We start from the raw sequence: 27,596 nt of genomic DNA, 5'->3' as shown, positions 1-27,596 counted from the left end.
TCTTGAAGGTGTTGATTGGTACCGGTGCTTCGGAGGCTCGGAGCTTGGTGGGCGATCTCCGGTGGGTGCAGCAGCCACGAGGCTTCTTCGTTTTTTTGTCGATCCGCCGTTGTCGGCATTTGTTTCTCTTGTTTTTCTCTTTCATTTCTTTTATGCGTGACTGTGCTGCTTCCGCCCCAGCACCTATCGTTGGATGTCTCGGTTGGTCGCTTTGTATACAAAGCGGGGGAAAACCCTTTTTCGGCAAAGAAGGCTAGACAGAGCTTTAAGCTGCATATATCTTCACTCTTAAGAAGAGTTCCCAAGGATCATGCAGCAGTGATCATTCTTCTCCCCGGGACGCTAGCCATGAGTAGGAAAAAAATATCCCATTTGACATTTGCTCGGATAGTTCTAAGAGCATCTCCAACCACAATTGCCAAATTTGACCCCTTCCGTTTGTCCATGGACACCGCGGGCAGGAGTGGCTCGATCCCATTTGCTCGCCCGCGCAACCGCACCTTCCATAACAGGAAGATAGAACTATTCAATAGCCTAGAATAAATTACTGATGTCCAGGTCATTCAGCAATACATTACTAGTACACGAAAAACCATGGTCACCAAAACCATTTAAGCTTGTTCGAAGGGACAACAACCAATGTCATTAAACAACAAAATTATGTGCAAAAATAAACAACAAAACATTATGTTTCACAGCTAAGATTCATTCTACTGATCAGTAAACTTGCGCATGGGATAGAGGAAGCAGTTTGTGTGTGACTGCCAGAGTGGCTAGAGGCGTGCGTGCTTTACTTGGTGAAAAGATTGCCATATTGCAAATGACTTATTGCAGTTCTTACTTTCAAATGTAGAAATCATGATTGCAATTGTTGAAATCACATTGTATAAAAAAACAAAATTAGCTGCCATAGAACTAGAACACTCTAGCATTTATGTACAAGTCAAAGCAGTAGTACAGTTATACAGTACATGGCAAACAAAATATTGACCTTAAACGGTGGTACTGTTATTCAAGAGTGGTTAAGTGCTTGCTTAAAGAACAATCAAGAAAACAATAATCTCCCTTTCCTCTATTGAGAACACGACACTCTTTCATCACATGGATTCATCACGCAGTACAGCAGTAGCAAGAGGCCAAATTCAGGCCACTGCCAGAAAGATAGCTGACTATATCTCAATCTTGGCCCCATTTTAGAACGCAGGAATTTATACATACATTATATCTGATGATTCCACTAGAACGCGCGCAAAAATGTGTATATATTACTAGGATTAGGACGCACCAAATCTGACCTCCATCGATGGGCTGTGGAGTAGGCTATGACTCCACTTACATTACATCCACAAATAGCAGACATGGGACACTGCTATATTGCTATGTTGTACTAGTGAACATAAGACAAGATCATCACAAACCGCAATGTTGACAAGATCAGTACCTTAGAGCCCATGTGGGAGGTCAAGTAGTGAAGTAGTCAATCTGCTCCAGAGAAGCCAAGGTGAATTGGACTCTGGCACTCACCGGCAGAAAGACGAATACATCTGCTCCAAAGTGTATGGCCTGGATACATGGAGCGCATAGATAGAGGTGATGACATCACAAAGGAACCAGGAGCTCATGCGACAGAGCACAGGGTGGAATCAGCAGGTTCAGCACCAGCACCAGCACCATGGGCCATTCTTTATTCATGGCATAGCTTCCCTCGGCTCACTATCGCAGCCTTCCCATCACCATGGTTTTTCCTGCCTTGTGCAGTGACCTCTAGGCTGCTCATTATAGGCAAAATTATACAAGAAATTTCAGAAAGTGCATTATTATCGTATTACATAGACATGAAAATAGTAGCATAGTCAAGTCCGTTCATACTTTTCAAACCTATACGTGCTGCGATTTCCAATTTCTTTCTGGTGTAATCCAAATAGTTCTTCCGTTTCTCAACTTGAAAGTAATATTGGCATCCACTTGAAAATATAGCCAATTGGAGGCAGATCAAGATCACAAAGAAACACCTCCTAACTACAGTACAAAACTAGCAAGATCAACTAACCATTTTCTCAACGGCCTCTATGATCAAGGGATGAGCTTCGTCTTCTGAGAACTAAATATAGAGCAGTGTTAAATCAATGTAAATGATTCTAAACAGGCATGGATCTCACACAAAGCATGCTTACCCCCTCATCAATGCCAGCCACGTAGGTATCATACTGGAAAAAGAAATAAACAGAACAATTAGTGAAACGAAATTATTAAATGGAAATATGAAACCATAGGAGAAGTAATTAGCTGAAGAAGTCAATTCAACATTATCGTTGACGATGATGAACCTACACAAGAATTTATCCAACTGGGGCCTGGATAGCTATCGAGTGCTAATTTGATGTCAGGCCTGCGGAAGGGGAAAATGTTCTCTTCATACAATTGCTTCAAAGCGTCACCGAAGTTCATCTAAGCAATGTCAAGGCGAGTGGATATCAATATCAACGAGCATACAAAGCTGGGACAATGGAAAGAGCACCATAAGTTTTATTATTATTAATTGTGAAGATTGGCCGGAAAATATAACCTTATTCCTAGCAACCCGTTTCCATATCTCAAGATAGACACCGTCCAAGTCCTTCCGGTGGTTAAAGTCAAACCGAAGGCTATATAGATGCTCCTGAAATTGGAAACAGAATTGTGAAATACCATCCCCACTTATTTCAGCAACCAAATTAATAGATGGGAGAAGCGCATTACACGTAAGGCAGAGACAACTGAGCGTCCGGAAATATTCGGAAACCGCATCGCAATCCTCAGTGTTTGAAGAAAAGCCTCTAGCTCGTTTCTCAGCCGCTTCACAACAAAATTAAATGGTTACCATGCTCATGTGTGACTACAGCACAGTGTAGTTAGATCAAATGCAAGAGGTTTTGAGGAGTACCTGATCGCCGAAGAGTGCTGCTTCGTCGTCAATCCACTGTCACATGGAAAAGGGAATATTATCAGACCAACTTAGTATGACAAATACAATGGTTTACACTTTACTGCATCATGCCTACCTTAATTTGCTCCGCCATCTGCTCACGGAACTGGACATACTCTACATCTCCCTGGTAGGTATGATAATACAGGCGGTATTGCTTCAAATCTCCATACATACCCTGCAGAAAGGAAATGTCACTTGGGCTGCTGCTAGTACTGGAGCACATAAAGAAACATGGGCACTTGCTGAGTTAATCATGACTATGATAAAAGGACATTAACAGTTTCCTTTATAAGGAGTATCATAACATTCAACCAGACGAAGGCAAATTCCATCCCCAACCTTGGAGTAGTTAGTAGAACAGAATGCACATTAACTGGTTGTGGGAACAAGTTTGATAATGTCAGCACGGATGAAAGTTAGACTAATTGGCATGGAGGAATCAATCGTTGACCTACATGATCACGAAGCACTAGCCGCTGGTAGTCTTCCAAGCCGGCAAGCTTGCATTGTTCAGGATGGAAGTACCATTCAGGATTGTCTTTGGCGCGCTGGAGGAAATTTATTTCATAAGCATCCAGACAACGCTCCAATTCCTTGCTCAGTTGTGCATTATCTGGTTCCTCTCCGGGCGAGGGTAACTGCAGTAGAAGAACGGTCCGTAAATGAACACAAATGCAAAGGCGGAGACATCATCAGACGACGAAAATACACACACATGACGAACCAAGCAGGCAATATATATCATGAAAACTGTAAAGGCTGGCCATGATAAGTGATGGCTGGTACCTCATGGGCTTGGATGTAGTACCGGGAGAGCCGGCGGTAGACCTCAACCTGCTGCCTTTCATCGCATATAGAACGATAATACGGTACCTTGTTCAGCTTACATTTGAGAGGACTGATCTGAACATGGAGGTTTTCAATTTCCTCTGCCTCTGCCCCCTGTCTCTCGTTTGTGGGCAGTTGGAAACTTCTCTTCCAAGGAGGAATTGATTTCTCCATTGTCGGATTTGCGTCGACGCAATTGTCCACTATGCTGTGATCCATGGGAGGGTCGATTTCGTTGGCGGGCTCAACGATATCTGCCTTGTTTATGCTGACATCCCCGGCTCGGTGAGCGTTGCTGCCCCCTTCGCTAGCACTAGCAGTAGCAGGGTGGCAGGATTGCGTTGTTGAGACCTTGATAATAATCTAACCAGCGAAGAATCGTGGAGATTACTTCCTAAATATTTGTCTTCAGCAAATGACTACATACGAAGTAAAATGAGTGAATCTACACTCTAAAATGTGTCTATATACATTCGTATGTGGTAGTCCATTTGAAATCTTTAAAAAGTCAAATATTTAGGAACGGAGGTTTCGCTCATGGACCCAAAGCCAAAAAGAGGGAGAGAGGCGGAGGGCGTTACCTTGCCGTGCGTGCGGTCGTGGGAGGCTCCGGGGAGGCGCGCCAGCGCGTTCGGGGAAGAGGAGGATTCACGGCGCGGCGTGTTGGCCGGCGAAGGGGCGACTGACCGGTGACCGGAGATGGGGCGGGCGGCGGCAGCAGCGGCGGGGTGTAGGGCCTAGGGATGACTGTGTGCTGCTCGATCGTCGGGCGAGAAATTGTAAAGGAAAATTTCACGAACCGCTACGTGGCAGAATCGTCCTAGATCTACTGGAGTCCGTAGTCGTTTCGTCCGTTTCGTTCGACCTCCCATCTCCACCGAGACAAGACAGGAGAGGCGCTGGAGCATCTGGCATGGACGCAGCGGAGCGCGTGGCTCTGTGGCGGCTGCTAGTTCGTGCGGAGGCTGAATCACCGTGCACAGCGGTCAAGAGATTATTGATTTGGAAATACTCTCTCCGTTCCACAACGTAGCGAGTATATAGTTTTTTTTAAATCAAGTTTTATAAACTTTGACCAAGTATGAAAACTAGTCGAACGCCCGTGCGTTGCCACGGGATAAAAAAATATTTGTAGAAAAAATGCTTTAACAAGAAAAAAATAATGTTAACCCATCCCTATTTACAAGAAGATACTTATTCTCCTACATAGTTCCACACATGCCATTGTAGATGGCATGATTCTTGTAAGTTAAAAACTCCCAGAAAAAATCGCGCGTGAAAAGAAACAAGTTAAAATGTCCTTTTACAGTTCAATTCCCTTCATAATCTCACAATCAATGCGAGAACATATGTGCAAGTCCTTAATGTTCTTTTACCGGTTAGAGACCCATAATTTTGATCGGAGCCCTTGCTCTTTTCTTTTTGAGTTGGGGCCCTTGCTTTTAGTAGCCAAGCCTCATGGTCGAGACTGCTTGGGGTAAAGACATATAGCTTACTTTGCATTTCTGAATGTTGGGGAAATTAATCATTGTTTATTATTTGAGATTAACAAGTCATCTATTAAGAGTTTTGCAATCGTGAATGATGGGCATTGTTACCACCTAGCATATTCTTCCACCTAAACTGTTGTCCTCCAGAAATTATTATGAACAAATCATAAAAGAATATATCTGCAGACAGACAGTAATGCAAGTACCATCAAAATGGAACAATTAAGGATATGAACAAATGCCTTGTGTTAACTATTCAAAAATTGCAAAGGATTATATACAATTCGCAAATAGTAGTTATTCTGAAAATTAAGTCGACTGAATTTTATTTCTCTATAGGAAAGACATTTACATATAGAGATGAAAATGCCGCCGAAGACTGCCATCACCTCACAAGCTATATGGATTTGAATCATCCACCGGGTCAAAGAAACTGCCATCGGCAAATAGAAAAATTCACAGAACTACCTACTTGATAACAATACAAAAATAATATTGGAACACTTTAACACAAAGCCACACAGATCATGAGTGCATTCACATCAGTAATAAAAATTACTTAAAGCATGATCATAGTTACAGCATGAACAAGAAATGTTGTCGTATCAATTAGAAGAAGAGTCGTTACACAACCAAGAGCCATGTGTGTAACACTTAAAATCAATATAGTACATGTATATGAAATCCAATCCATATTACAATACATCATAGCATCTATACACAAGCAAGGAAGTGAAAGAGAAGTCCATACTTGTCAGGAACAGAGAAGCGACGAACGGTAAAGGCAGAGACGCAGAGGTTATGAGGGTATATGTGACGCCAAGGTGCATGAGAGGAATACCATGATATTTGCTTTAACTTGCAGATCTCCCATCCACTTTTGTGTACGACAGCCAAGGCATCAAGAACGAAAAACATGCATTCCCGGCGTCTCCCATCTGGTCGCTGCACCGTCGTTCACCTTGCTCCAGTAAATCTCTCCTCCCATGGCTCACATTTTCTTCAGCCCGTCCTTAGTCTATGTAGTACCAGATCAATGGCTTCCCAAAGAGTATACAACAAAACCATCAGTTAACTACTTTACATTGGTAAAGAAATATAACCATTGGAAACTCAATGTATTGGCGGCGTACCTTCATGAGGTAGGCACATGAGAGGCCTGATATGGCGAAGAACATGTGCCATTGACACCTTTGACACAACCATCTCTGTCCAAAAGGGGCAACATCGACATGGAAACCCGTGAAGTAGCATTAAGAAGCTAGCATTCTTCGCTCCGGCCTTTTGTCAAACATTTAAATTATGAACAATGACAATTTCATCTCATAGTCAATATCTGCAATTTTAAAATGTGGAAAAGAAAGAAAAAGAGAGAGAATCACTTACATAACATCATGCAAACATGGGTAAATAATCATTAGCTACAAAATTTTGATCATTGACAAAACTGTGAAGCTTTCTTTAACGCTTTCTCTCTAGCCTTTCAGAGAAAAAGAAGGATAATGAAAAGCCAATATGAGCCTTCAAATCACACATCAATTTCTAACTAATACATGAAATGCTAAGCATTTAAATCCTCTGGTATATGTAACTAATTATTTATTATTAAGTAACATCAGACTGTAAAGATGGTTCTAGGGTTATTCTTGCAGTTCTGCATTATAGAAACTTATCTCACAAATACAGAACTTCCCTTGTACAGCAGTCAGTTTATATGTTGGGTAGATATCCAAACCCAAAAATTGAAGCCAACACACAAGGATTTACTCCAACTTCCTCCCGTAATCCTGAAGCAGTCACTGAACAATGCAACATGAGCATCCCACGAAGGACAATCAAATTCTATTTTTTTTTCAAAAATTAAAACATGGTAAAACCACACAAAATATTAGTTCTAGTTATGTTCCTATCATACACAAATTAACGATGATAGGAGTCCCCCGATGATTGAGCTCTTTTATATACGGGGATAGGAGGAGGCTTGACCCAGGTTCTTTAACCCTCTTCACCGGCCCAAAACTTGAGCTCAATCATCGTTAAGCCAACATTTATGGTAACGAAGATGACATCCACACCTTCTGCGAAGCCAACCCCATGTGCTCCATTGCTGTCGCATGGATTGGCCATGTACATGCTTTTCTCCAAGTCAATGACCATACATTGTACCCATTTTGCAGCTCTCTTCACCTTCCTTAACCAGAGATGCAATCCTTAACGCCAGCAAGCCCCAGTGTAACTGTCCTCTTTGTGGCTTTGCCATCGACAACTCCAGACGTTAGGGACAAAGGCCCCTGTCCGCGTATCCACCTCAAATCAAACGGGCAATTATTTAAGCATCTCGTTTCAGCATGGCTCCATGTATACATCGTGCGTTGCTGCTACTTAAGAATTATTATTATTCTAATATTCAGATAATCAGAAGTTGCACATCCATCAGCCGGATACACCACAGAATGTAGATGACCTATGCTAATTTGTTAGCATCCAGTATACATGTCATTTTTTCCCAAAGGAATTATGCGTCTTCTTTGCCTACAGCCGGACCATATACTAAATAAATATTGGATAATCAATTAAATCATTCTTTTAGACACCTGAGGTATACTAAAGCACAGTTGCTAACTGGGAATAATATCCTGCAAGCGACACACAGAACTGTTGATAATGAAATTAAATATCCTGTGTTATTGCAAAACATGGTAGTAGAAAGAGCGGCTCATGAAGTAATTGATACTTCAATAAATTTATATGTAGGAGACCTACCCAAAACATGATATCCAGAAGGTAGCTGACTGGGTTGGCATTTTCCCTGGCATAAATACAAAGAAATATGAGGCGATCTGATTGAAGGAGCTCTATACATTGAGGCCAACTACAAAGTGGGCGGTCTCCCAGACGAGGCAGCTGGTGGAGAGAGCGGTACCCAGTCGAGCATGGACTCCTGCACGAGTAACCGGCGGGGACGGGGTGGTACCCGATGCCGCGAACGTCCTCCGTGCTTGTCTTCCGACGTGTAGTCCATGGTGCCCGTTCCCTTCCCTGCCGCCGGCTCCTCCTCGCTACGGATCACCAGCGGAGGCCTCGGGAATTGTGGGGAGCCCCGGATCTGAGCGCCCAGAGAAGCGGTGGTGCGCAGGACGACATCGCGGGGGCGCGGGGAGAGGAGGCTGTGGGGAGGCCGGGAGGGCACGGCTGATGAGGCGCCGGTGCGAATCGTGGTGTGGCGTCCTCGAGGCGGAGCAGCATCAGGAGGAGGTCGCGGCGGCCGTCGGGGCCATCACGAGGAAATTTTGGGCTGTTTTTCTTTCGTGCTGTGTGAGGGACGTGGGATAGTCTTGCAGGTTGGAGAAGGACGTGGGTGACCTGCGGTTTTTCTAGTGCCCCAGCTAATTCGGGAGTTGCGTGCGGGTATGAATCTACGAGAGGAGGTCAAAGTGAACCGGTCGGTTCCTCGTTTACTCGCCGCTGGTTTTGGGAGGGTAATTGAAAAAAAGCGGGACGTGGGAGCGGGAGGACGTGGGTGCCTGCGGGGGAGGTATCGATAACCTGGGGGAGGAGGTCGAACCATCAGGTTCGATTCTCTTTAACAGTAGAGATTTATATGCACTACATTATAGAATGGAGTAGTCATTGCCAAACGTTCGTCAGTGAGAACTGCTAGCCCTAGCTGCCACCTGAGCTTTTCATACTACTCCCTTTTTCTGGTTTATATGGCTTAATTTGAAATTTTCTTCTACCAAGATAGATGATGAGTGATGGAACAAATTCTATTGTTTGCAAAAGCACTTAATTAATATGCTCTTTTTTATGCATTGATTACAACGAATGCATGCATGCATGACCACTGAATGTCCAAGAACTTTATGCATTGTAGGTGAGTTTTCTCTTATCATTGCATGCAGTGATTTAATACACCTCGGAATCTGAGTATGTGATGGTTAATACTAGACTTGAAACTTGTAAAATAGAAAAACTAATTTTTTGAGATAAGCCTTATAAATCAGAAAGGAGGGAGAGCGTTTTATTTTTCTTGGCAAAGACTAGAACATCTTTTCAAAATGCACAAGCATATATCTAGACGCGTGTAACATTTTATCTTGAAATATTTGATTTTTTTAAATACATGAGACAGTTTTGGGTAAAATGATTTAAATATGTTATAAAGGTAAGTATAAAGCACCTCAAACATAGAATAGAAGGTTATACTGCCGCTATAAGAAGTCACCGGCACATTGCTGTCGCCACTCCCTGATCGAAGCTGGCTTGACCTTGTCGATGGTATTTGGAGAAGTCTTTGTGCACGTGCTCCTAAGAATCAGCGTCCGAAAGCCACAGTTTGTCGTCATTGAACCCTTTAATTGATCTAAAGTGTCTTAAACCAGATGTGTGTAAACATATTATATTACGGAGTAGTATAATTAATTCTCAAGGGGTGAAGTGCTTAAACTCTGATTATTGGTTTGTCCATCAACCGTGTTAAATTCATTGGTTATTTTTTTTTCTTACATTATTTTTAGACAAGTTTTTTTTAGGGAAACAAAGCAGCCGCACATAGAACTCCTCCCCAAAGCTGGCCACCTGGGTCGTGCCTGCCAGGCCGGCCCGCTAGCACGCTTGGCACTGGCCCGCCATGGGCCAGGCACGGCGCGGGCTAAACGGACGGCCCGCGGCACGCAAATGGAAGTGTTTGATGCTCGTCTCCACGCTTTCAGAAAGAAAAAAAGGACACACGAGTCTTTTGCTTTTTCCCTCACGTTAGGGTTCCTCTCCTCTCGGTGGCGACTCCCAGCCGCCGTAGAGATTCATCTTCCCTACCCCAGATTCTCCGTGATCCCTCGACTCGGATCGATCAAGGGGCGGTCCCTGGACTGCTACCCGATCTTGGTTAGGGGTCTGTGGAGAGGAAGGGAGTCTAGGGTTTCGACAAACAAGCCCGTTGGAGAGTTCTTCGGGCTAGGGAACGAACATGGCGAGCGAAGCTTCTGGATCGGGCACTCACGAGGATCTGGAGGCGATGATGAAGGAATTGGGTCTCTCGGAGGAGGACCTAGAGGACGTTGTTGTTGATCAAAAAGCTGTACCGCCGGAGGCAACGCGGTGGATGGCGATTGCTAGAGTTCACAATGAAAAGCCCTATAGCCAATTCTAGTTCTACAAGAACATGAGGGCCGCTTGGGATCTGGCGCAGAAGGTGACCATCCGACCACTCGAGGACAATTTATACACTCTGCAGTTTTCTTGCCTCGGTGATTGGGAGCGCGTGATGGAGGATGGACCGTGGGCTTTCCGCGGAGATGCAGTGATTCTGGCGGAGTACGACGGGTTCACCAAACCGTCAACGATCAAACTGGACAAGCTAGCTATATGGGCACAGATTCATGATTTCCCGGACGGCTATGTGTCGCAGATTCCAGCTTTGGCAGCAAAGATAGGTGATCTGGTGTACGCGGAGCCAGCATCTCATGATTTTGAAGGTAACTTTTTCAGGGTCCGAGTCAACATAGATGTCAACAAACCACTGAAGAATGCGGTCTCGCTCAAGATTGATGATAAAAGGCTGCTGTTCCGTGTCAAATATGAACGCCTCCCAGATTGGTGTGCGGTATGCGGCAGGCTTGGGCATCTGTACAAAGAACACGGCGACGGAGTTCACCCCCCATCGGCGCTGGTGTTCAAGAACTTGAAGGCCTCTTGGTTCCGCGGAGCGGGTCCTGGACCCGGTGGGGCCAAGAACAAAAGAAACACAGCAGGGAGTCGACGGTCGGTTGCTGAGGAAAGACCGGCCTTTCCCAAGCTTCGGTCCTGTCTACAGGCGTGCATACTTCTGCACCCTCGGCTCACCCAGGCGACGGGATTCTGCTGCTGCCGCCGCCACAGACACCCGTGAGCCCACCACCCAAGCAGGACCCCAACAGGGTGAAGACAGTTGCACAAGATCAGAACGGCCAAGGCAAGGGAAACAATGCAAAGGATAATGCTCTGTGCTGTGCAGTTCTTAATAGCTTTTACCTCTCTCAGCTTATGATTACTTATATTTATTTTGAAGAAAACTTCTCGTCCTTGGTTATGCCGATCTGGTGGCGCGTTTGTCGGGAGAGAAACTACAATCATAAAGCTGCAGATTTCATGTGCGCCTGTGATAGAATCTTCCTGGACGATCTTCAAGCTTTGCTCTATTGGCGAGATGTATTTTTGTATCCTGTTCCATCTGTATATGTTGTGCAGGTCAGATATTCTCTCTCTCTCCCTCCCTCTCTCTCTCTCTCTCTCTCTCTCTCCCTCCCTCCCTCTGTCTCTCTTTGCTAAACGGCACTGACTGTATTTGTAGTGTACCGTGTGCGTGCAAGCTGCCAAGCCAAACAAAAGGGAAACAAGGTCATGTGATTTCGTCTCGGATTCGTAATCGAGCCGGAGACCCAGTCGGGTTCGGCTCGGCACCCTGTTTTTTTCTGCTGTTATAAAGCAACAAAGCGACCACGAACCCCCGCCGTGCATCGCTCAAACGCAACCATAACATACCCCAGAGACACAGCGATCGGCAGAGCAAGCAAGCACACCGTCGCATCGACGCGGGCAGCAACGCCGGCAGGCCAGCCGAAGCGCGCGACCAGGTAGCAGTATCGAAGACCGATCGACGGAAAAGGCGTCGATCGACCGACCGGAGCTGGGCGCGTTCGTGGCCATGGACCGCCTGAGAAGTCATGACGAGAAGGCACCGCCGGCGGGGACGAAGCGCGAGCTCCCGGACCTGGAGTCGCGCACTGCCCCTGCCCTCAGGTCGCTGCTCAGCTCGGTATATGGCAGACGCCAGGAGTTCGCTGAGGGGTCTCAGGCGGCAATCGCGTTGGCGGAACAGTTGATCCGGGAGATCGACGAGGCCCTGGCAAAGCAGGGCGGCGACACGGAGCAAGATTGCAGCACAAAACATTGAGCTGAAGATTGGAGTACCGATGTGAGCAATCATGGTGTTACTTTGAGAATTCATCTCTGAGAATATGTAAAAGGATAATGAGCATGGTCCAGAATATATAGGGTGGGCTTGCCCTTCGGTGTATGACCTATGCTTGCATGCTTGTTGGTGGTCTCCTTGTTAGTTCTTGCTTGGGTTGCTACTACTACACGTTGCCTAGGTCATCATGAGTTGCCGGCGCATGTTCCGGGATCCTTTCGTCGCTCCTCGTTGTTTAGAGCATCTTCAGATCCTGCTGCAGTTGATGATGCATCTGTGGGTCTCGGATCTCCTGACACATACTGAGATAGATAGTCCAGATTGCCGGTAGCTGGTGATTAACTTTGGCTAGAGGACCTTGCCTGTAGTATGGTTCAGTATCAAACACTGGCTCTTCCTGCTCGCTCTCGATGATCATGTTGTGCAAGATGACACAGCAAGTCATGATCTCCCACATTTGATCTTTCGACCAAGTCTGAGAAGGGTACCGGACAACAGCAAATCGAGATTGAAGCACACCAAATGCCCGCTCGACATCCTTCCTGCAAGCCTCCTGCACCTTGGCAAAGTGGGACTTCTTGCCTCCTGGCACAGCGTTTGAGATAGTCTTCACAAATGTAGACCATCTTGGATAGATGCCATCAGCTAGGTAGTACCCCTTGTTGTAGTGCTGCCCATTGACCTCGAAGTTCACCGGCGGAGAATGACCTTCAACAAACTTGGCAAAGACAGGGGAGCACTGCAGCACGTTGATGTCATTGTGAGTTCCTGGCATACCAAAGAAGGAGTGCCAAATCCAGAGGTCATGTGTGGCCACCGCCTCAAGTACCACACTACAACCGCCTTTGGCGCCTTTGTACATCCCCTGCCAAGTAAATGGGCAGTTCTTCCATTTCCAATGCATGCAGTCGATGCTTCCAAGTATCCCAGGAAATCCTCTTGTTGCATTCTGTGCTAGGATCCGAGAAGTGTCTTCCGCATTGGGTGTTTGCAAGTATTGCGGTCCAAACACTGCCACCACTGCCCGACAGAACTTGTAGAAACACTCAATGGTGGTGGACTCGGCCATGCACCCATAGTCGTCGAGTGAATCATCGGGAGCTCCGTATGCAAGCATCCTCATCGCTGTCGTGCACTTATGGATTGAGATGAATCCAAGTTTGCCGGTGCAATCCTTCTTGCACTTGAAGTAGTTGTCGAACTCCCGGATGGAATTCACAATCCTGAGGAAAAGCTTTCGGCTCATCTGATAATGACGCCGAAATACTTTGTCGCCGTGCAGTGGAGCGTCGGCGAAGTAGTCAGAGTAGAGCATGCAGTAGCCTTCGAGACGATGCCGGTTCTTTGCTTTGATCCGCCCCGGCGCCGAGCCACCTCGCCGCGGCTTTTCATTGCTCGCCAGCAGGCTGGCGAGGGCGGCGAGGACCATGAGATGTTCCTCTTGCTAGACGTCGGCCTCGGCTTCCTCCGCCAGCAGCGCGGCGAGCGCCTCCTCGTCGTCTGAGTCCATTGCCGAGGCACGCAAATCGCCGAACACCTTGCGGGTGATACGTCCATTTTGCATCATGCTTTTATATCGATATTTTTGGCATTATGGGCTGTTATCACACATTATGTCACAATACTTATGCCTATTCTCTCTTATTTTACAAGGTTTACATAAGGAGGGAGAATGCCGGCAGCTGGAATTCTGGACTAGAAAAGAAGCAAATATTGGAGACCTATTCTACACAACTCCAAAAGTCCTGAAACTCCACGAAAGTTATTTTTAGAAATAATAAAAAATACCGAGCGGAAGAAATACCAGAGGGGGCCCACACCCTGGCCACGAGGGTGGGGGCGTGCCCTACCCCCCTGGGCGCGGCCCCCTGCCTCGTGGGCCCCCTGTTGGCCCCCCGGTGCTCATCTTCTGCTATATGAAGTCTTTCGTCCGAAGAAAAATCATAAGCAAGCTTTCGGGACGAGACTCCGCCGCCACGAGGCGGAACCTTGGCGGAACCAATCTAGGGCTCCGGGAGAGATGTTCTGCCAGAGACACTTCCCTCCGGGAGGGGGAAATCATCGTCATCGTCATCACCAACGCTCCTCTCATCAGGAGAGGGCCAATTTCCATCAACATCTTCACCAGCACCATCTCCTCTCAAACCCTAGTTCATCTCTTGTATCCAATTCTTGTCTCCAAGTCTGAGATTGGTACCTGTAGGTTGCTAGTAGTGTTGATTACTCCTTGTAGTTGATGCTAGTTGGTTTATTTGGTGGAAGATCATATGTTCAGATCCTTTATGCATATTAATACTCCTCTGATTATGAACATGAATATGCTTTGTGAGTAGTTACGTTTGTTCCTGAGGACATGGGAGAAGTCTTGCTATTAGTAGTCATGTGAATTTGGTATTCGTTCGATATTTTGATGAGATGTATGTTGTCTCTCCTCTAGTGGTGTTATGTGAACGTCGACTACATGACACTTCACCATTATTTGGGCCTAGAGGAAGGCATTGGGAAGTAATAAGTAGATGATGGGTTGCTAGAGTGACAGAAGCTTAAACCCTAGTTTATGCGTTGCTTCGTAAGGGGCTGATTTGGATCCATATGTTTCATGCTATGGTTAAGTTTACCTTAATACTTCTTTTGTAGTTGCGGATGCTTGCAATAGGGGTTAATCATAAGTGAATGCTTGTCCAAGTAAGGACAGCACCCAAGCACTGGTCCACCCACATATCAAATTATCAAAGTACCGAATGCGAATCATATGAACGTGATGAAAACTAGCTTGACGATAATTCCCATGTGTCCTCGGGAGCGCTTTTCTCTATATAAGAGTTTGTCCAGGCTTGTCCTTTGCTACAAAAAGGATTGGGCCACCTTGCTGCACTTTATTTACTTTTATTACTTGTTACCCGTTACAAATTATCTTATCACAAAACTATCTATTACCTATAATTTCAGTGCTTGCAGAGAACACCTTGCTGAAAACCGCTTATCATTTCCTTCTGCTCCTCGTTGGGTTCGACACTCTTACTTATCGAAAGGACTACGATAGATCCCCTATACTTGTGGGTCATCAAGACTCTTTTCTGGCGCCGTTGCCGGGGAGTGAAGCTCCTTTGGTAGGTGGAATTTGGTAAGGAAAAATTTATATAGTGTGCTGAAATTTACGGTCACTTGTTACTATGGAAAGTAATCCTATGAGGGGCTTGTTCGGGGTATCTTCACCCCGACCAGTAGAAGCAAAGAGTTGCTCCTCAACCTACTGAAGATGAAAATGTCTACTTTGAGATTCTTCGGGTATGATAGAAAAACTGCTAGCTAATCCTTTTGTAGGAGACAGAACAATGCATCCTGATGAGCGCCTAATTTATGTGGATGAAGTTTGTGGATTATTTAAGCTTGCAGGTGTGCCCGATGATGTTATTAAGAAGAAGGTCTTCCCTTTATCTTTGAAGGGAGATGCATTGACATGATATAGGCTATGTGATGATATGGGATCATGGAACTACAAACGATTGAAATTGGAATTTCATCAGAAGTTTTATCCTATGCATCTTGTTCATCGTGATCACAATTATATATATAATTTCTGGCCTCGCGAAGGAGAAAGCATCACTCAAGCTTGGGGGAGGCTTAAATCAATGTTATATTCATGCCCCAATCATGAGCTCCCAAGAGAAATAGTTATTCAAAAAATTTATGCTCGACTTTCTTATAATAATCGCACCATGTTCGATACTTCTTGTGCTGGCTCTTTTATGATGAAGACTATTGAATTCAAATGAGATTTATTGGAAAGAATTAAACGCAACTCTGAAGATTGGGACCTCGACGAAGGTAAGGAGTCAGGTATGACACCTAAGTTTGATTGTGTTAAATCTTTTATGGATACCGATGTTTTCCGTAAATTTAGCACTAAATATGGACTTGACTCTGAGATAGTAACTTCTTTCTGTGAATCTTTTGCTACCCATGTTGATCTCCCTAAGGAGAAGTGGTTTAAATATCATCCTCCCATAGAAGTAAAAGTAGCTGCACCTATTAAATTTGAAGAAAAGATTATCACTTATAATGATCCTATTATTCCTACTGCCTATGTTGAGAAACCACCTTTCCCTGTTAGAATAAAGGATCATGCTAAAGCTTCAACTGTGGTTCGTAAAAGCAATGTTAGAACTTATATACCTCCTGAGCAAGTTAAAGTTGAACCTAATATTGCTATTGTTAAAGATCTCTTGTCTGATAAAATTGATGGGCATGTTATTCATTTCTGTAATGAATCTGCTAGAATTGCCAAACCTTGTGCTAAAGATAAACATAGACCTGTGGTAGGCATGCCTGTTATTTCTGTTAAAATAGGAGATCATTGTTATCATGGCTTATGTGATATGGGTGCTAGTGCTAGTGCAATACCTATTGACTTATACAAAGAAATTATGCATGATATTGCACCTACTGAGTTAGAAGATATTGATGTCACAATTAAACTTGCCAATAGAGATACTGTTTCACCCATGGGAATTGTTAGAGATGTTGAAGTCTTGTGTGGGAAAACTAAATATCCTGTTGATTTTCTTGTTCTTGGTTCCCCACAAGATAGCTTTTGTCCCATTATATTTGGTAGACCCTTCTTGAACACTGTTAATGCTAGGATAGACTGCGAAAAGGATGTTGTTACTATTGGTTTAGGTGATATGTCTCATGAGTTTAATTTCTCTAAATTTCGTAGACAACACCGTGAAGAGGAATTGCCTAGTAAAGATGAAATTATTGGTCTTGCTTCTATTGCCGTACCTCCTAATGATCCTTTAGAACAATAGTTGCTAGACCATGAAAATGATATGTTTATGAATGAAAGAAGGGAAATAGATGAAGTATTCTTTAAACAGGAACCCATCATGAAACACAATTTGCCTGTTGAAATCCTAGGGGATCCTCCTCCACCCAAGGGTGATCCCGTGTTTGAGCTTAAACCCTTGCCTGATACTCTTAAATATGCTTATCTTGATGAGAAAAAGATATATCCTGTTATTATTAGTGCTAACCTTTCAGAGCATGAAGAAGAGAGATTATTGAAAACTTTGAAGAAGCACCGCGCTGCTATTGGATATACTCTTGATGATCTTAAGGGCATTAGTCCCACTCTATGCCAACACAAAATAAATTTGGAGAAAGATGCCAAACCAGTTCGTGATCACCAACGATGGCTGAATCCTAAGATGAAAGAAGTGGTAAGAAAGGAAATACTAAAGCTTCTTGAGGCAGGTATTATTTATCCCGTTGCTGATAGTCAGGGGGTAAGTCCTGTCCATTGTGTCCCTAAAAAGGGAGGTATTACCGTCGTTCCTAATGATAAAGATGAATTGACCCCGCAAAGAATTATTACCGGTTATAGGATGGTAGTTGATTTCCGCAAATTAAATAAAGCCACCAAAAAGGATCATTACCCCTTACCTTTTATTGATCAAATGCTAGAAAGATTATCCAAACATACATATTTTTGCTTTCTAGATGGTTACTCTCGTTTCTCTCAATTACCTGTGTCAGCCGATGATCAATCAAAGACCACTTTTACTTGCCCTTTCGGTACTTTTTCTTATAGATGTATGCCTTTTGGTTTATGTAATGCACCTGCTACCTTTCAAAGATGCATGATGGCTATATTCTCTGACTTTTGTGAAAAGATATGTGAGGTTTTCATGGATGATTTCTCCGTTTATGGATCCTCTTTTGATGATTGCTTGAGCAACCTTGATCGAGTTTTGCAGAGATGTGAAGAAACTAATCTTGTCTTGAACTGGGAGAAGTGCCACTTTATGGTTAATGAAGGTATTGTCTTGGGGCATAAAATTTCTGAAAGAGGTATTGAAGTTGATAAAGCCAAGGTTGATGCTATTGAAAAGATGACATGTCCCAAGGACATCAAAGGTATAGGAAGTTTCCTTGGTCATGCCGGTTTTTATAGGAGGTTCATTAAAGACTTCTCAAAAATTTCTCGGCCTCTGACTAATCTATTGCAAAAAGATATACCATTTGTCTTTGATGATGATTGTGTAGAAGCATTTGAAATACTTAAGAAAGCATTGACCTCTGCACCTATTGTTCAGCCACCTGATTGGAATTTACCTTTTGAAATCATGTGTGATGCTAGTGATTATGCTTTAGGTGTTGTTCTAGGGCAAAGAGTTGATAAGAAATTAAATGTTATTCAATATGCTAGTAAAACTCTAGACAATGCCTAGAGAAATTATTCTACTACTGAAAAAGAATTCTTAGCAGTTGTATTTGCTTGTGATAAGTTCAGACCTTATATTGTTGATTCTAAAGTAACTATTCACACTGATCATGCTGCTATTAAATATCTTATGGAAAAGAAAGATGCTAAACCTAGACTTATTAGATGGGTTCTCCTGCTACAAGAATTTGATTTGCATATTATTGATAGAAAGGGAGTTGAGAACCCTGTTGCAGATAACTTGTTTAGGTTAGAAAATTTTCTTGATGACCCACTACCTATTGATGATAGCTTTCCTGATGAACAATTAAATGTCATAAATGCTTCTCGTACTGCTCCATGGTATGCTGATTATGCTAATTACATTGTTGCTAAATTTATACCACCTAGTTTCACATACCAACAAAAGAAAAAGTTTTTCTATGATTTGAGACATTACTTTTGGGATGACCCACATCTCTATAAAGAAGGAGTAGATGGTGTTATTAGACGTTGTGTACCTGAGCATGAACAGAAACAGATCCTACGCAAGTGTCACTCCGAGGCTTATGGAGGACACCACGCTAGAGATAGAACTGCACATAAGGTATTGCAATCCGGTTTTTATTGGCCTACTCTCTTTAAGGATGCCCGTAAGTTTGTCCTATCTTGTGATGAATGTCAAAGAATTGGTAATATTAGTAGACGTCAAGAAATGCCTATGAATTATTCACTTGTTATTGAACCATTTGATGTTTGGGGCTTTGATTATATGGGACCGTTTCCTGCCTCTAATGGATATACACATATTTTAGTTGTTGTTGATTACGTTACTAAGTGGGTAGAGGCTATTCCAACTAGTTGTGATAATCATAACACCTCTATTAAGATGCTGAAAGAAGTTATTTTTCCGAGGTTTGGAGTCCCTAGATACTTAATGACTGATGGTGGTTCACATTTTATTCATGGTGCTTTCCGTAAAATGCTTGCTAAGTATGATGTTAATCATAGGATTGCATCTCCTTATCACCCACAGTCTAGTGGTCAAGTAGAATTGAGTAATAGAGAGCTCAAATTAATTTTGCAAAAGACTGTTAATAGATCTAGAAAGAATTGGTCCAAGAAACTTGATGATGCATTATGGGCCTATAGAACAGCATATAAAAATCCTATGGGTATGTCTCCGTATAAAATGGTTTATGGAAAAGCATATCACTTACCTCTCGAACTAGAACATAAGGCATATTGGGCTATTAAAGAGCTCAATTATGATTTCAAACTTGCCGGTGAGAAGAGGCTATTTGACATAAGCTCACTTGATGAATGGAGAACCCAAGCCTATGAGAATGCCAAATTGTTTAAAGAAAAAGTTAAAAGATGGCATGACAAAAGGATACACAAGCGTGAGTTTAATATAGGTGATTATGTATTGCTATACAACTCTCGTTAAAGATTTTTTGCAGGAAAACTTCTCTCTAAATGGGAAGGTCCTTACGTTATCGAGGAGGTCTATCATTCCGGTGCCATAAAAATCAACAACTTCGAAGGCACAAATCCGAAGGTGGTGAACGGTCAAAGAATTAAACATTATATCTCAGGTAATCCTATAAATGTTGAAACCAATGTTATTGAAACCGTAACCCCGGAAGAATACATAAGGGACACTTTCCGGAACGTTTCAGAGTCCGAAAAGGAATAGGTATGTGGTACGGTAAGTAAACCGACTCCAAAACAGTTCTAATGGCAATTTTTCTCCTTTTTGGAATATTTAGAAAAATAGAAAAATAAGAAGCAGTCCGGGAAGGACACGAGGGCTCCACGAGGGTGGAGGGCGCGCCCCCTGCCTCGTGGGCACCTCGTGCGCTCTCCGGACTCCGTTTTCTTACACGATACGTATCTTGGTTGGTAAAAATTTATTATATAATCTCACGAAGGTTTTGACTCCTGTATCACGCAAATATCATCTGTTTTCGTTTCGAGCTGTTGCTGCTGCAGATTAGAGCAAGATGTCTTCTCAAGAGTCAGTCGGGGAGAGCCGGGTGTCTCATCCGGCACTGAGATCAAGGACAAATAGCGACGCTGACCACTTCGGGCCAGCAACGGAGGAAGAGATGGAGGCTGATTTGAAAAGGATAGACGCCATGGAGGAGGATCAAGAAGTTACTTCTCGATTCCGAGCTGGATTCACAATGGGAGAACTACAGAGCTCAGCTATTCCAAACTCGGTTATCCCTTCCAATATTAGATTTCTTTCTTGTGAAAATATGAAGAAGAGTGTCACTTGTTCTCCCGCAGCTATGCAACACCCTTGGGTGCAAGGAGCTTTGGCCGTTACAGGAAAGCTTCGTAAGGAGATAATGGATCTCAAGCAGCAACTCAATAAGCTCGAAGAAGAGAATCGTATCCTGAGGAGTATCATTGCCAAGAATATCACACCAACACCTCCGAAGAAGGAGATATAATCACATGGGTATGGGCACTCCCCTTGGCAACTGCCAAGCTTGGGGGAGGTGCCCCGGTATCGTATCACCACCACATCTCCTATCTTTATCGTTTTTCTTAGTTCGATCCTTTTTAGTATTATCTTGATCTAGTAGAATAAAAGTTTTGGTATGGTCTAGTTTTGAGTTTTGCTTTATGATCCCTCTATGTAATTGAGTTCGTGAGCTATATATAATAAAGATTAGTGTTGAGTCAAGGGCTTGATTATCTTGCTATGATCTTGAGTGAATAAAAGAAAAGAGAAAAGAATAAAAAGAAACAAAGAGATCATATTGATCTTATGGAGAGTAATGACTTCACATAGAAAGAGTATGATGATTAAAAGTTGTTGAGAGTTGACAAACATAGCTTTGCTCATCGTTGCAATTAATAGGAAGTAATAAAGAAAGAGAGGTTTCACATATAAATATACTATCTTGGACATCTTTTATGATTGTGAGCACTCATTAAAATATTACATGCTAAAGAGTTGATGTTGGACAAGGAAGACAACGTAATGGGTTATGTTTTCTTATATCTGAAATAAAGTATATTGTCATGGATCATCCAACATGTTGATCTTGCCTTTCTCCCTCATGCTAGCCAATTCCTCACACCAAGTAGAGATACTACTTGTGCTTCCAAATACCCTTAAACCCAGTTTTGCCATGAGAGTCCACCATATCTACCTATGGATTGAGTAAGATCCTTCAAGTAAGTTGTCATCGGTGCAAGCAATGAAAATTGCTCTCTAAATATGTATGATTGATTAGTGTGGAGGAAATAAGCTTTATACGATCTTGTGATGTGGAAGAAATAAAAGCGACGGACTGCATAATAAAGGTCCATATCACAAGTGGCAATATAAAGTGATGTTCTTTCGCATTAAGATTTTGTGCATCCAATCCTGAAAGCGCATGGCAACCTCTGCTTCCCTCTGCGAAGGGCCTATCTTTTACTTTTATCTCTTACCCTTATGCAAGAGTCTTGGTGATCTTCACCTTTCCTTTTTACATTTTATCCTTTGGCAAGCATGCTGTGTTGGAAAGATCCTGATATATATATCCAATTGGATGTAAGTTAGCGTGAACTATTATTGTTGACATTACCCTTGAGGTAAGAGGTTGGGAGGCGAAACTATAAGCCCCTATCTTTCTCTGTGTCCGATCAAAACTCCGTAACCACAAGTATTGCGTGAGTGTTAGCAATTGTGAAAGACTAAATGATAGTTGAGTATGTGGACTTGCTGAAAAGCTCTGACATAGACTCTTTCTGATGTTATGATAAATTGCAATGCTTCAATGACTGAGATTATAGTTTGTTGCTTCTCAATGAAGTTTCTGATTCATACTTTGCATTGTGAATAGATTATTACTTGAGAATAAGAAATCATATGACAATACCCATATATGTTGTTGTTATTAGAATGTTCATGATTCCCTCATGTCCGTATTTTATTTTATCGACACCTCTATCTCTAAACATGTGGACATATTTATCGTTATCGGCTTCCGCTTGAGGACAAGGGAGGTCTAAGCTTGGGGGAGTTGATACGTCCATTTTGCATCATGCTTTTATATCGATATTTATTGCATTATGGGTTGTTATCACACATTATGTCACAATACTTATGCCTATTCTCTCTTATTTTACAAGGTTTACATAAGGAGGGAGAATGCCGGCAGCTGGAATTCTGGGCTAGAAAAGGAGCAAATATTAGAGACATATTCTGCACAACTCCAAAAGTCCTGAAACTCCACGAAAGTTATTTTTGGAAATAATAAAAAATACTGAGCGGAAGAAATAGCAGAGGGGGCCCATGAAGGAAATATGCCCTAGAGGCAATAATAAAGTATTATTTATTTCCTTATATCATGATAAATGTTTATTATTCATGCTAGAATTGTATTAACCGGAAACATAATACATGTGTGAATACATAGACAAACAGAGTGTCACTAGTATGCCTCTACTTGACTAGCTCGTTAATCAAAGATGGTTATGTTTCCTAGCCATAGACATGAGTTGTCATTTGATTAACGGGATCACCTCATTAGGAGAATGACGTGATTGACTTGACCCATTCCGTTAGCTTAGCACTCGATCGTTTATTATGTTGCTATTGCTTTCTTCATGACTTATACATGTTCCTATGACTATGAGATTATGCAACTCCCGTTTACCGGAGGAACACTTTGTGTGCTACCAAACGTCACAACGTAACTGGGTGATTATAAAGGTGCTCTACAGGTGTCTCCGAAGGTACTTGTTGGGTTGGCGTATTTCGAGATTAGGATTTGTCACTCCGATTGTCGGAGAGGTATCTCTGGGCCCACTCGGTAATGCACATCACTATAAGCCTTGCAAGCATTGCAACTAATGAGCTAGTTGCGGGATGATGTATTACGGAACGAGTAAAGAGACTTGCCGGTAACGAGATTGAACTAGGTATCGAGATACCGACGATCGAATCTCGGGCAAGTAACATACCGATGACAAAGGGAACAACATATGTTGTTATGCGGTCTGACCGATAAAGATCTTCGTAGAATATGTGGGAGCCAATATGAGCATCCAGGTTCCGCTATTGGTTATTGACCAGAGAGGTGTCTCGGTCATGTCTACATAGTTCTCGAACCCGTAGGGTCCGCACGCTTAACGTTACGATGACGGTTATATTATGAGTTTATGTATGTTGATGTACCGAAGGAGTTCAGAGTCCCGGATGAGATCGGGGACATGACGAGGAGTCTCGAAATGGCCGAGACGTAAAGATCGATATATTGGACGACTATATTCGGACTTCGGAAAGGTTCCGAGTGATTCGGGTATTTTTCAGAGTACCGGAGAGTTACGGGAATTCGTATTGGGCCTTAATGGGCCATACGGGAAAGGAGAGAAAAGGCCCCAAAGGGTGGCCGCACCCCTCCCCATGGACTAGTCCGAATTGGACTAGGGAGGGGGGGCGCCCCCTTCCTTCTTTCTCCTTCTCCCTTCCCTTCTCCTATTCCAACAAGGAAAGGAGGAGAGTAGGACTCCCCCCTTGGCGCGCCCTCCTCCTTGGCCGGCGGCCTCCCCCTTGCTCCTTTATATACGGGGGCAGGGGGGCACCCCATAGACACAACAATTGATCTATTGATCTCTTAGCCGTGTGCGGTGCCCCCCTCCACCATATTACACCTCGGTAATATCGTAGCGGTGCTTAGGCGAAGCCCTGCGTCGGTAGAACATCAACATTGTCACCACGCCGTCGTGCTGACGAAACTCTCCCTCAACACTCGGCTGGATCGGAGTTCGAGGGACGTCATCGAGCTGAACGTATGCTGAACTCGGAGGTGCCGTGCGTTCGGTACTTGATCGGTCGGATCGTGAAGACGTACAACTACATCAACCGCGTTGTGTTAACGCTTCCGCTTTCGGTCTACGAGGGTACGTGGACAACACGCTCCCCTCTCGTTGCTATGCATCACCATGATCTTGCATGTGCGTAGGAATTTTTTTGAAATTACTACGTTCCCCAACAGCCCACACCCTGGCCACGAGGGTGGGGGCGCGCCCTACCCCCTGGGCGCACCCCCTGCCTCGTGGGCCCCCTGTTGGCCCTCCGGTGCCCATGTTCTGCTATATGAAGTCTTTCGTCCAAAGAAAAATCATAAGCAAGCTTTCGGGATGAGACTCCGCCGCCACAAGGCGGAACCTTGGCGGAACCAATCTAGGGCTCCGGCAGAGCTGTTCTGTCGGGGACACTTCCCTCCGGGAGGGGGAAATCATCGCCATCGTCATCACCAACGCTCCTCTCATCGGGAGAGGGCCAATCTCCATCAACATCTTCACCAGCACCATCTCCTCTCAAACCCTAGTTCATCTCTTGTATCCAATTCTTGTCTCCAAGTCTGGGATTGGTACCTGTAGGTTGCTAGTAGTGTTGATTACTCCTTGTAGTTGATGCTAGTTGGTTTATTTGGTGGAAGATCATATGTTCAGATCCTTTATGCATATTAATACTCCTCTGATTATGAACATGAATATGCTTTGTGAGTAGTTACGTTTGTTCCTGAGGACATGGGAGAAGTCTTGCTATTAGTAGTCATGTGAATTTGGTATTCGTTCGATATTTTGATGAGATGTATGTTGTCTCTCCTCTAGTGGTGTTATGTGAACGTCGACTACATGACACTTCACCATTATTTGGGCCTAGAGGAAGGCATTGGGAAGTAATAAGTAGATGATGGGTTGCTAGAGTGACAGAAGCTTAAACCCTAGTTTATGCGTTGCTTCGTAAGGGGCTGATTTGGATCCATATGTTTCATGCTATGGTTAGGTTTACCTTAATAGTTCTTTTGTAGTTGCGGATGCTTGTAGTAGGGGTTAGTCATAAGTGGGATGCTTGTCCATGTAAGGACAGCACCCAAGCACCGGTCCACCCACATATCAAATTATCAAAGTACCGAACACGAATCATATGAACGTGATGAAAACTAGCTTGGCGATAATTCCCATGTGTCCTCGGGAGCGCTTTTCTCTATATAAGAGTTTGTCCAGGCTTGTCCTTTGCTACAAAAAGGATTGGGCCACCTTGCTGCAATTTATTTACTTTTATTACTTGTTACCTGTTACAAATTATCTTATCACAAAACTATCTGTTACCTATAATTTCAGTGCTTGTAGAGAACACCTTGCTGAAAACCGCTTATCATTTCCTTCTTCTCCTCGTTGGGTTCGACACTCTTACTTATTGAAAGGACTACGATAGATCCCCTATACTTGTGGGTCATCAGCGGGCGCGGTGGGCGCGCACCGGCCGCTACACTACTCTTCCGCGACCGGAACGCCAGAAAAATCGCCGAGCCGGTGGTCGAGAGGCTTCCTCGGTGAAACCTCTGTTCTTTTTCCGGGCGAATGGGCAATCTAGCGGTGGTGGGCGGTGGGCGGCGCCGGGATCAGCCGGTTGGCGGTCGAGCGCGCGGGGGGTGGGAGGCGAATCTGGAAGATAGGCTTGACTTTTCGGCTGACGGTGTCGGCCAGACGTGCTTTTCCCTTGCGCCGGAGCCCCCGAGCGCCCCCAGTGCGCCGGGTTTGGTCTGTGAGTGCCGGGCCCAAAAACGGGCCGAGCCGGCGGATTTCGGCGTCCTGGGGGCGTGACTGGGGCCTTTTTTCGGCACCGGCGTGGAAAAAGTCGCCTGGGGGACCTGTTGGGGGCACGGCTGGAGATGCTCTTAGTTTGTAGGTTTGTGTTCGGCTGTGCCATCTATAGCTTTATATCAATGGTGCTTTTCTTTGTGTGTGTGTATCGGTAATCCACTTCTAAGCCCAGGCTCATCTGCACCCGCCCTGATATGAAAAATCAAAACAAATACTATAGAAAAATTCAAAAAAATCCAAAATAATTTTTATGGTAGATAATTTGATGTGTGAGATCCGCTTTAATTTTCAAATCATTTGAACATCTGAGCAGCTCTCGACAAAAAAGACAAATTCGGGGTCTGTAAAAAAGTTTACTGTTTATGCACTATTCTGATCCGATTTGTCTTTTTTGCTAAGAGCTACTCAAATGTTCAAATGACCTGAAAATTGAAGCTCGCCTCACGCAATAAATTTTCTATCATGCAAAAAATGTATATTTTTTTAACGTTTTGTGATTTTTTTTGATCGGGTGCAGATGAGCCTGGGCATCGATATGCTCCACTTTGTGTGTATAAACTTCTTTCTCCCTCTTAATGCACACATGATCTGCATGTAAACAGACGTGGTAATGATCTGCATGATATGCGTCGTTTATGGTACTCCCTCCATTATTTATACAAGGCCACTATAAAATATACATTTTTCATCTATACAAGGCCATCAACAGTAATCGAGGCAAAATTAATGATATTTTCTGATACTATCACCTTGTTTAATGCTTGCATGCATGCAGTCATAATGATAGTCATCTACTTCCTCCACTCAGTTTTCTTGCACGCGCGCGACGTATTAATGATTCCAGTAAACGAAAACAAAAGCTGACTTGCAATGCAAACATTAAATTTTACATTGATACGTGTAATATGAGTTTGTGGCCTTGTATATAAAAATGGAGGGAGTACTATTGTCCTTCGAGGACAAGCAATCATATCAACACCCACCAAGATTTCTGAATGATGTTTATCCCTCAGGATGGGAACGGGCCGACCCGGACTTGGCCTTGGACCCGGCCTCTGTGGCCCCAATGCCAATTTGAGAGGCCATGGGTCGGCCCATATAAAAAATAGTCAATGGCCTCGTTGACCCGTTGGGTATTTCGGGTAGACCCAATTTTTTTTCTTTACATTGCCATGTGGATAAACGAGATGTTAAAATTAGACACAATTTATAATGGAATCCGACTAGTGTAATAACTAATAAGATTACTAATACATGGTTAACAAAAATGTTAGAATATAAGCAGAGCTAAGAATGTATCGCACACTGTATTCCTTCACCTGGGGTTACAAATAAGTAGCAATACAAGAGAGAGAGAATACGCAGTCAGAGCGAGTACCAAACGGTCAACTTGGGGACCCTATATCTAAGGAGGACGAGGCGGTGCACCTGGTACACGCCCTACATGCTGCTAGTAGGATGCGGCACAAGAAATTTCTAACAAGAAAGAAAAAATCAAACGGTCAACTTGTGATTTTATACGTGCCTGAAACA

At 43.7% G+C, this 27,596-nt stretch overlaps 1 protein-coding gene across 3 annotated transcripts; it reads right to left on the bottom strand.

Annotated features, from left to right (window-relative positions):
• Positions 1-1,050: 1,050 nt before the first annotated feature.
• LOC123075150 (uncharacterized) lies at positions 1,051-4,695 on the bottom strand. 3 transcript variants are annotated; one of them, XR_006436101.1, is made up of 11 exons: positions 4,378-4,695; positions 3,755-4,159; positions 3,424-3,606; positions 3,042-3,143; positions 2,924-2,959; positions 2,740-2,835; positions 2,567-2,659; positions 2,332-2,448; positions 2,175-2,207; positions 1,870-2,101; positions 1,051-1,769 (listed from the first exon to the last, which is right to left on the bottom strand). XR_006436101.1 is itself a non-coding variant. In XM_044497817.1 (11 exons), the coding sequence occupies exons 2-11, from the start codon at positions 4,013-4,015 to the stop codon at positions 1,731-1,733; spliced, it is 1,011 nt and encodes a 336-aa protein (XP_044353752.1). In that variant the 5' UTR covers positions 4,016-4,159; positions 4,378-4,695; the 3' UTR covers positions 1,051-1,730. The 3 variants fall into 3 exon arrangements, 2 of the variants coding, with proteins under 2 accessions (XP_044353752.1, XP_044353753.1); XM_044497817.1 differs by having other exon boundaries at positions 2,051-2,101; XM_044497818.1 differs by lacking the exon at positions 4,378-4,695 and having other exon boundaries at positions 2,051-2,101; positions 3,755-4,197.
• Between the last annotated feature and the right edge of the window lie 22,901 nt (positions 4,696-27,596).

The sequence above is a fragment of the Triticum aestivum genome, chromosome 3D, assembly GCF_018294505.1.
Source record: "Triticum aestivum cultivar Chinese Spring chromosome 3D, IWGSC CS RefSeq v2.1, whole genome shotgun sequence".
In the NCBI taxonomy this organism is placed as follows: domain Eukaryota; kingdom Viridiplantae; phylum Streptophyta; class Magnoliopsida; order Poales; family Poaceae; genus Triticum; species Triticum aestivum.
Note: the sequence above shows the minus strand (reverse complement) of the source record. Positions and strands in the feature narration are given on the sequence as shown.

Excerpts from the sequence above, each read along its gene's own strand:
- LOC123075150 (XM_044497817.1), bottom strand. The coding sequence starts at position 4,015 with ATGGATCACAGCATAGTGGACAATTGCGTCGACGCAAATCCGACAATG. Across the intron at positions 3,144-3,423 it reads GGCTAGTGCTTCGTGATCAT|GGTATGTATGGAGATTTGAA; the intron begins GTAGGTCAACGA and ends TCCTTTCTGCAG. Across the intron at positions 2,660-2,739 it reads CAGTTGTCTCTGCCTTACGT|GAGCATCTATATAGCCTTCG; the intron begins GTAATGCGCTTC and ends TTCCAATTTCAG.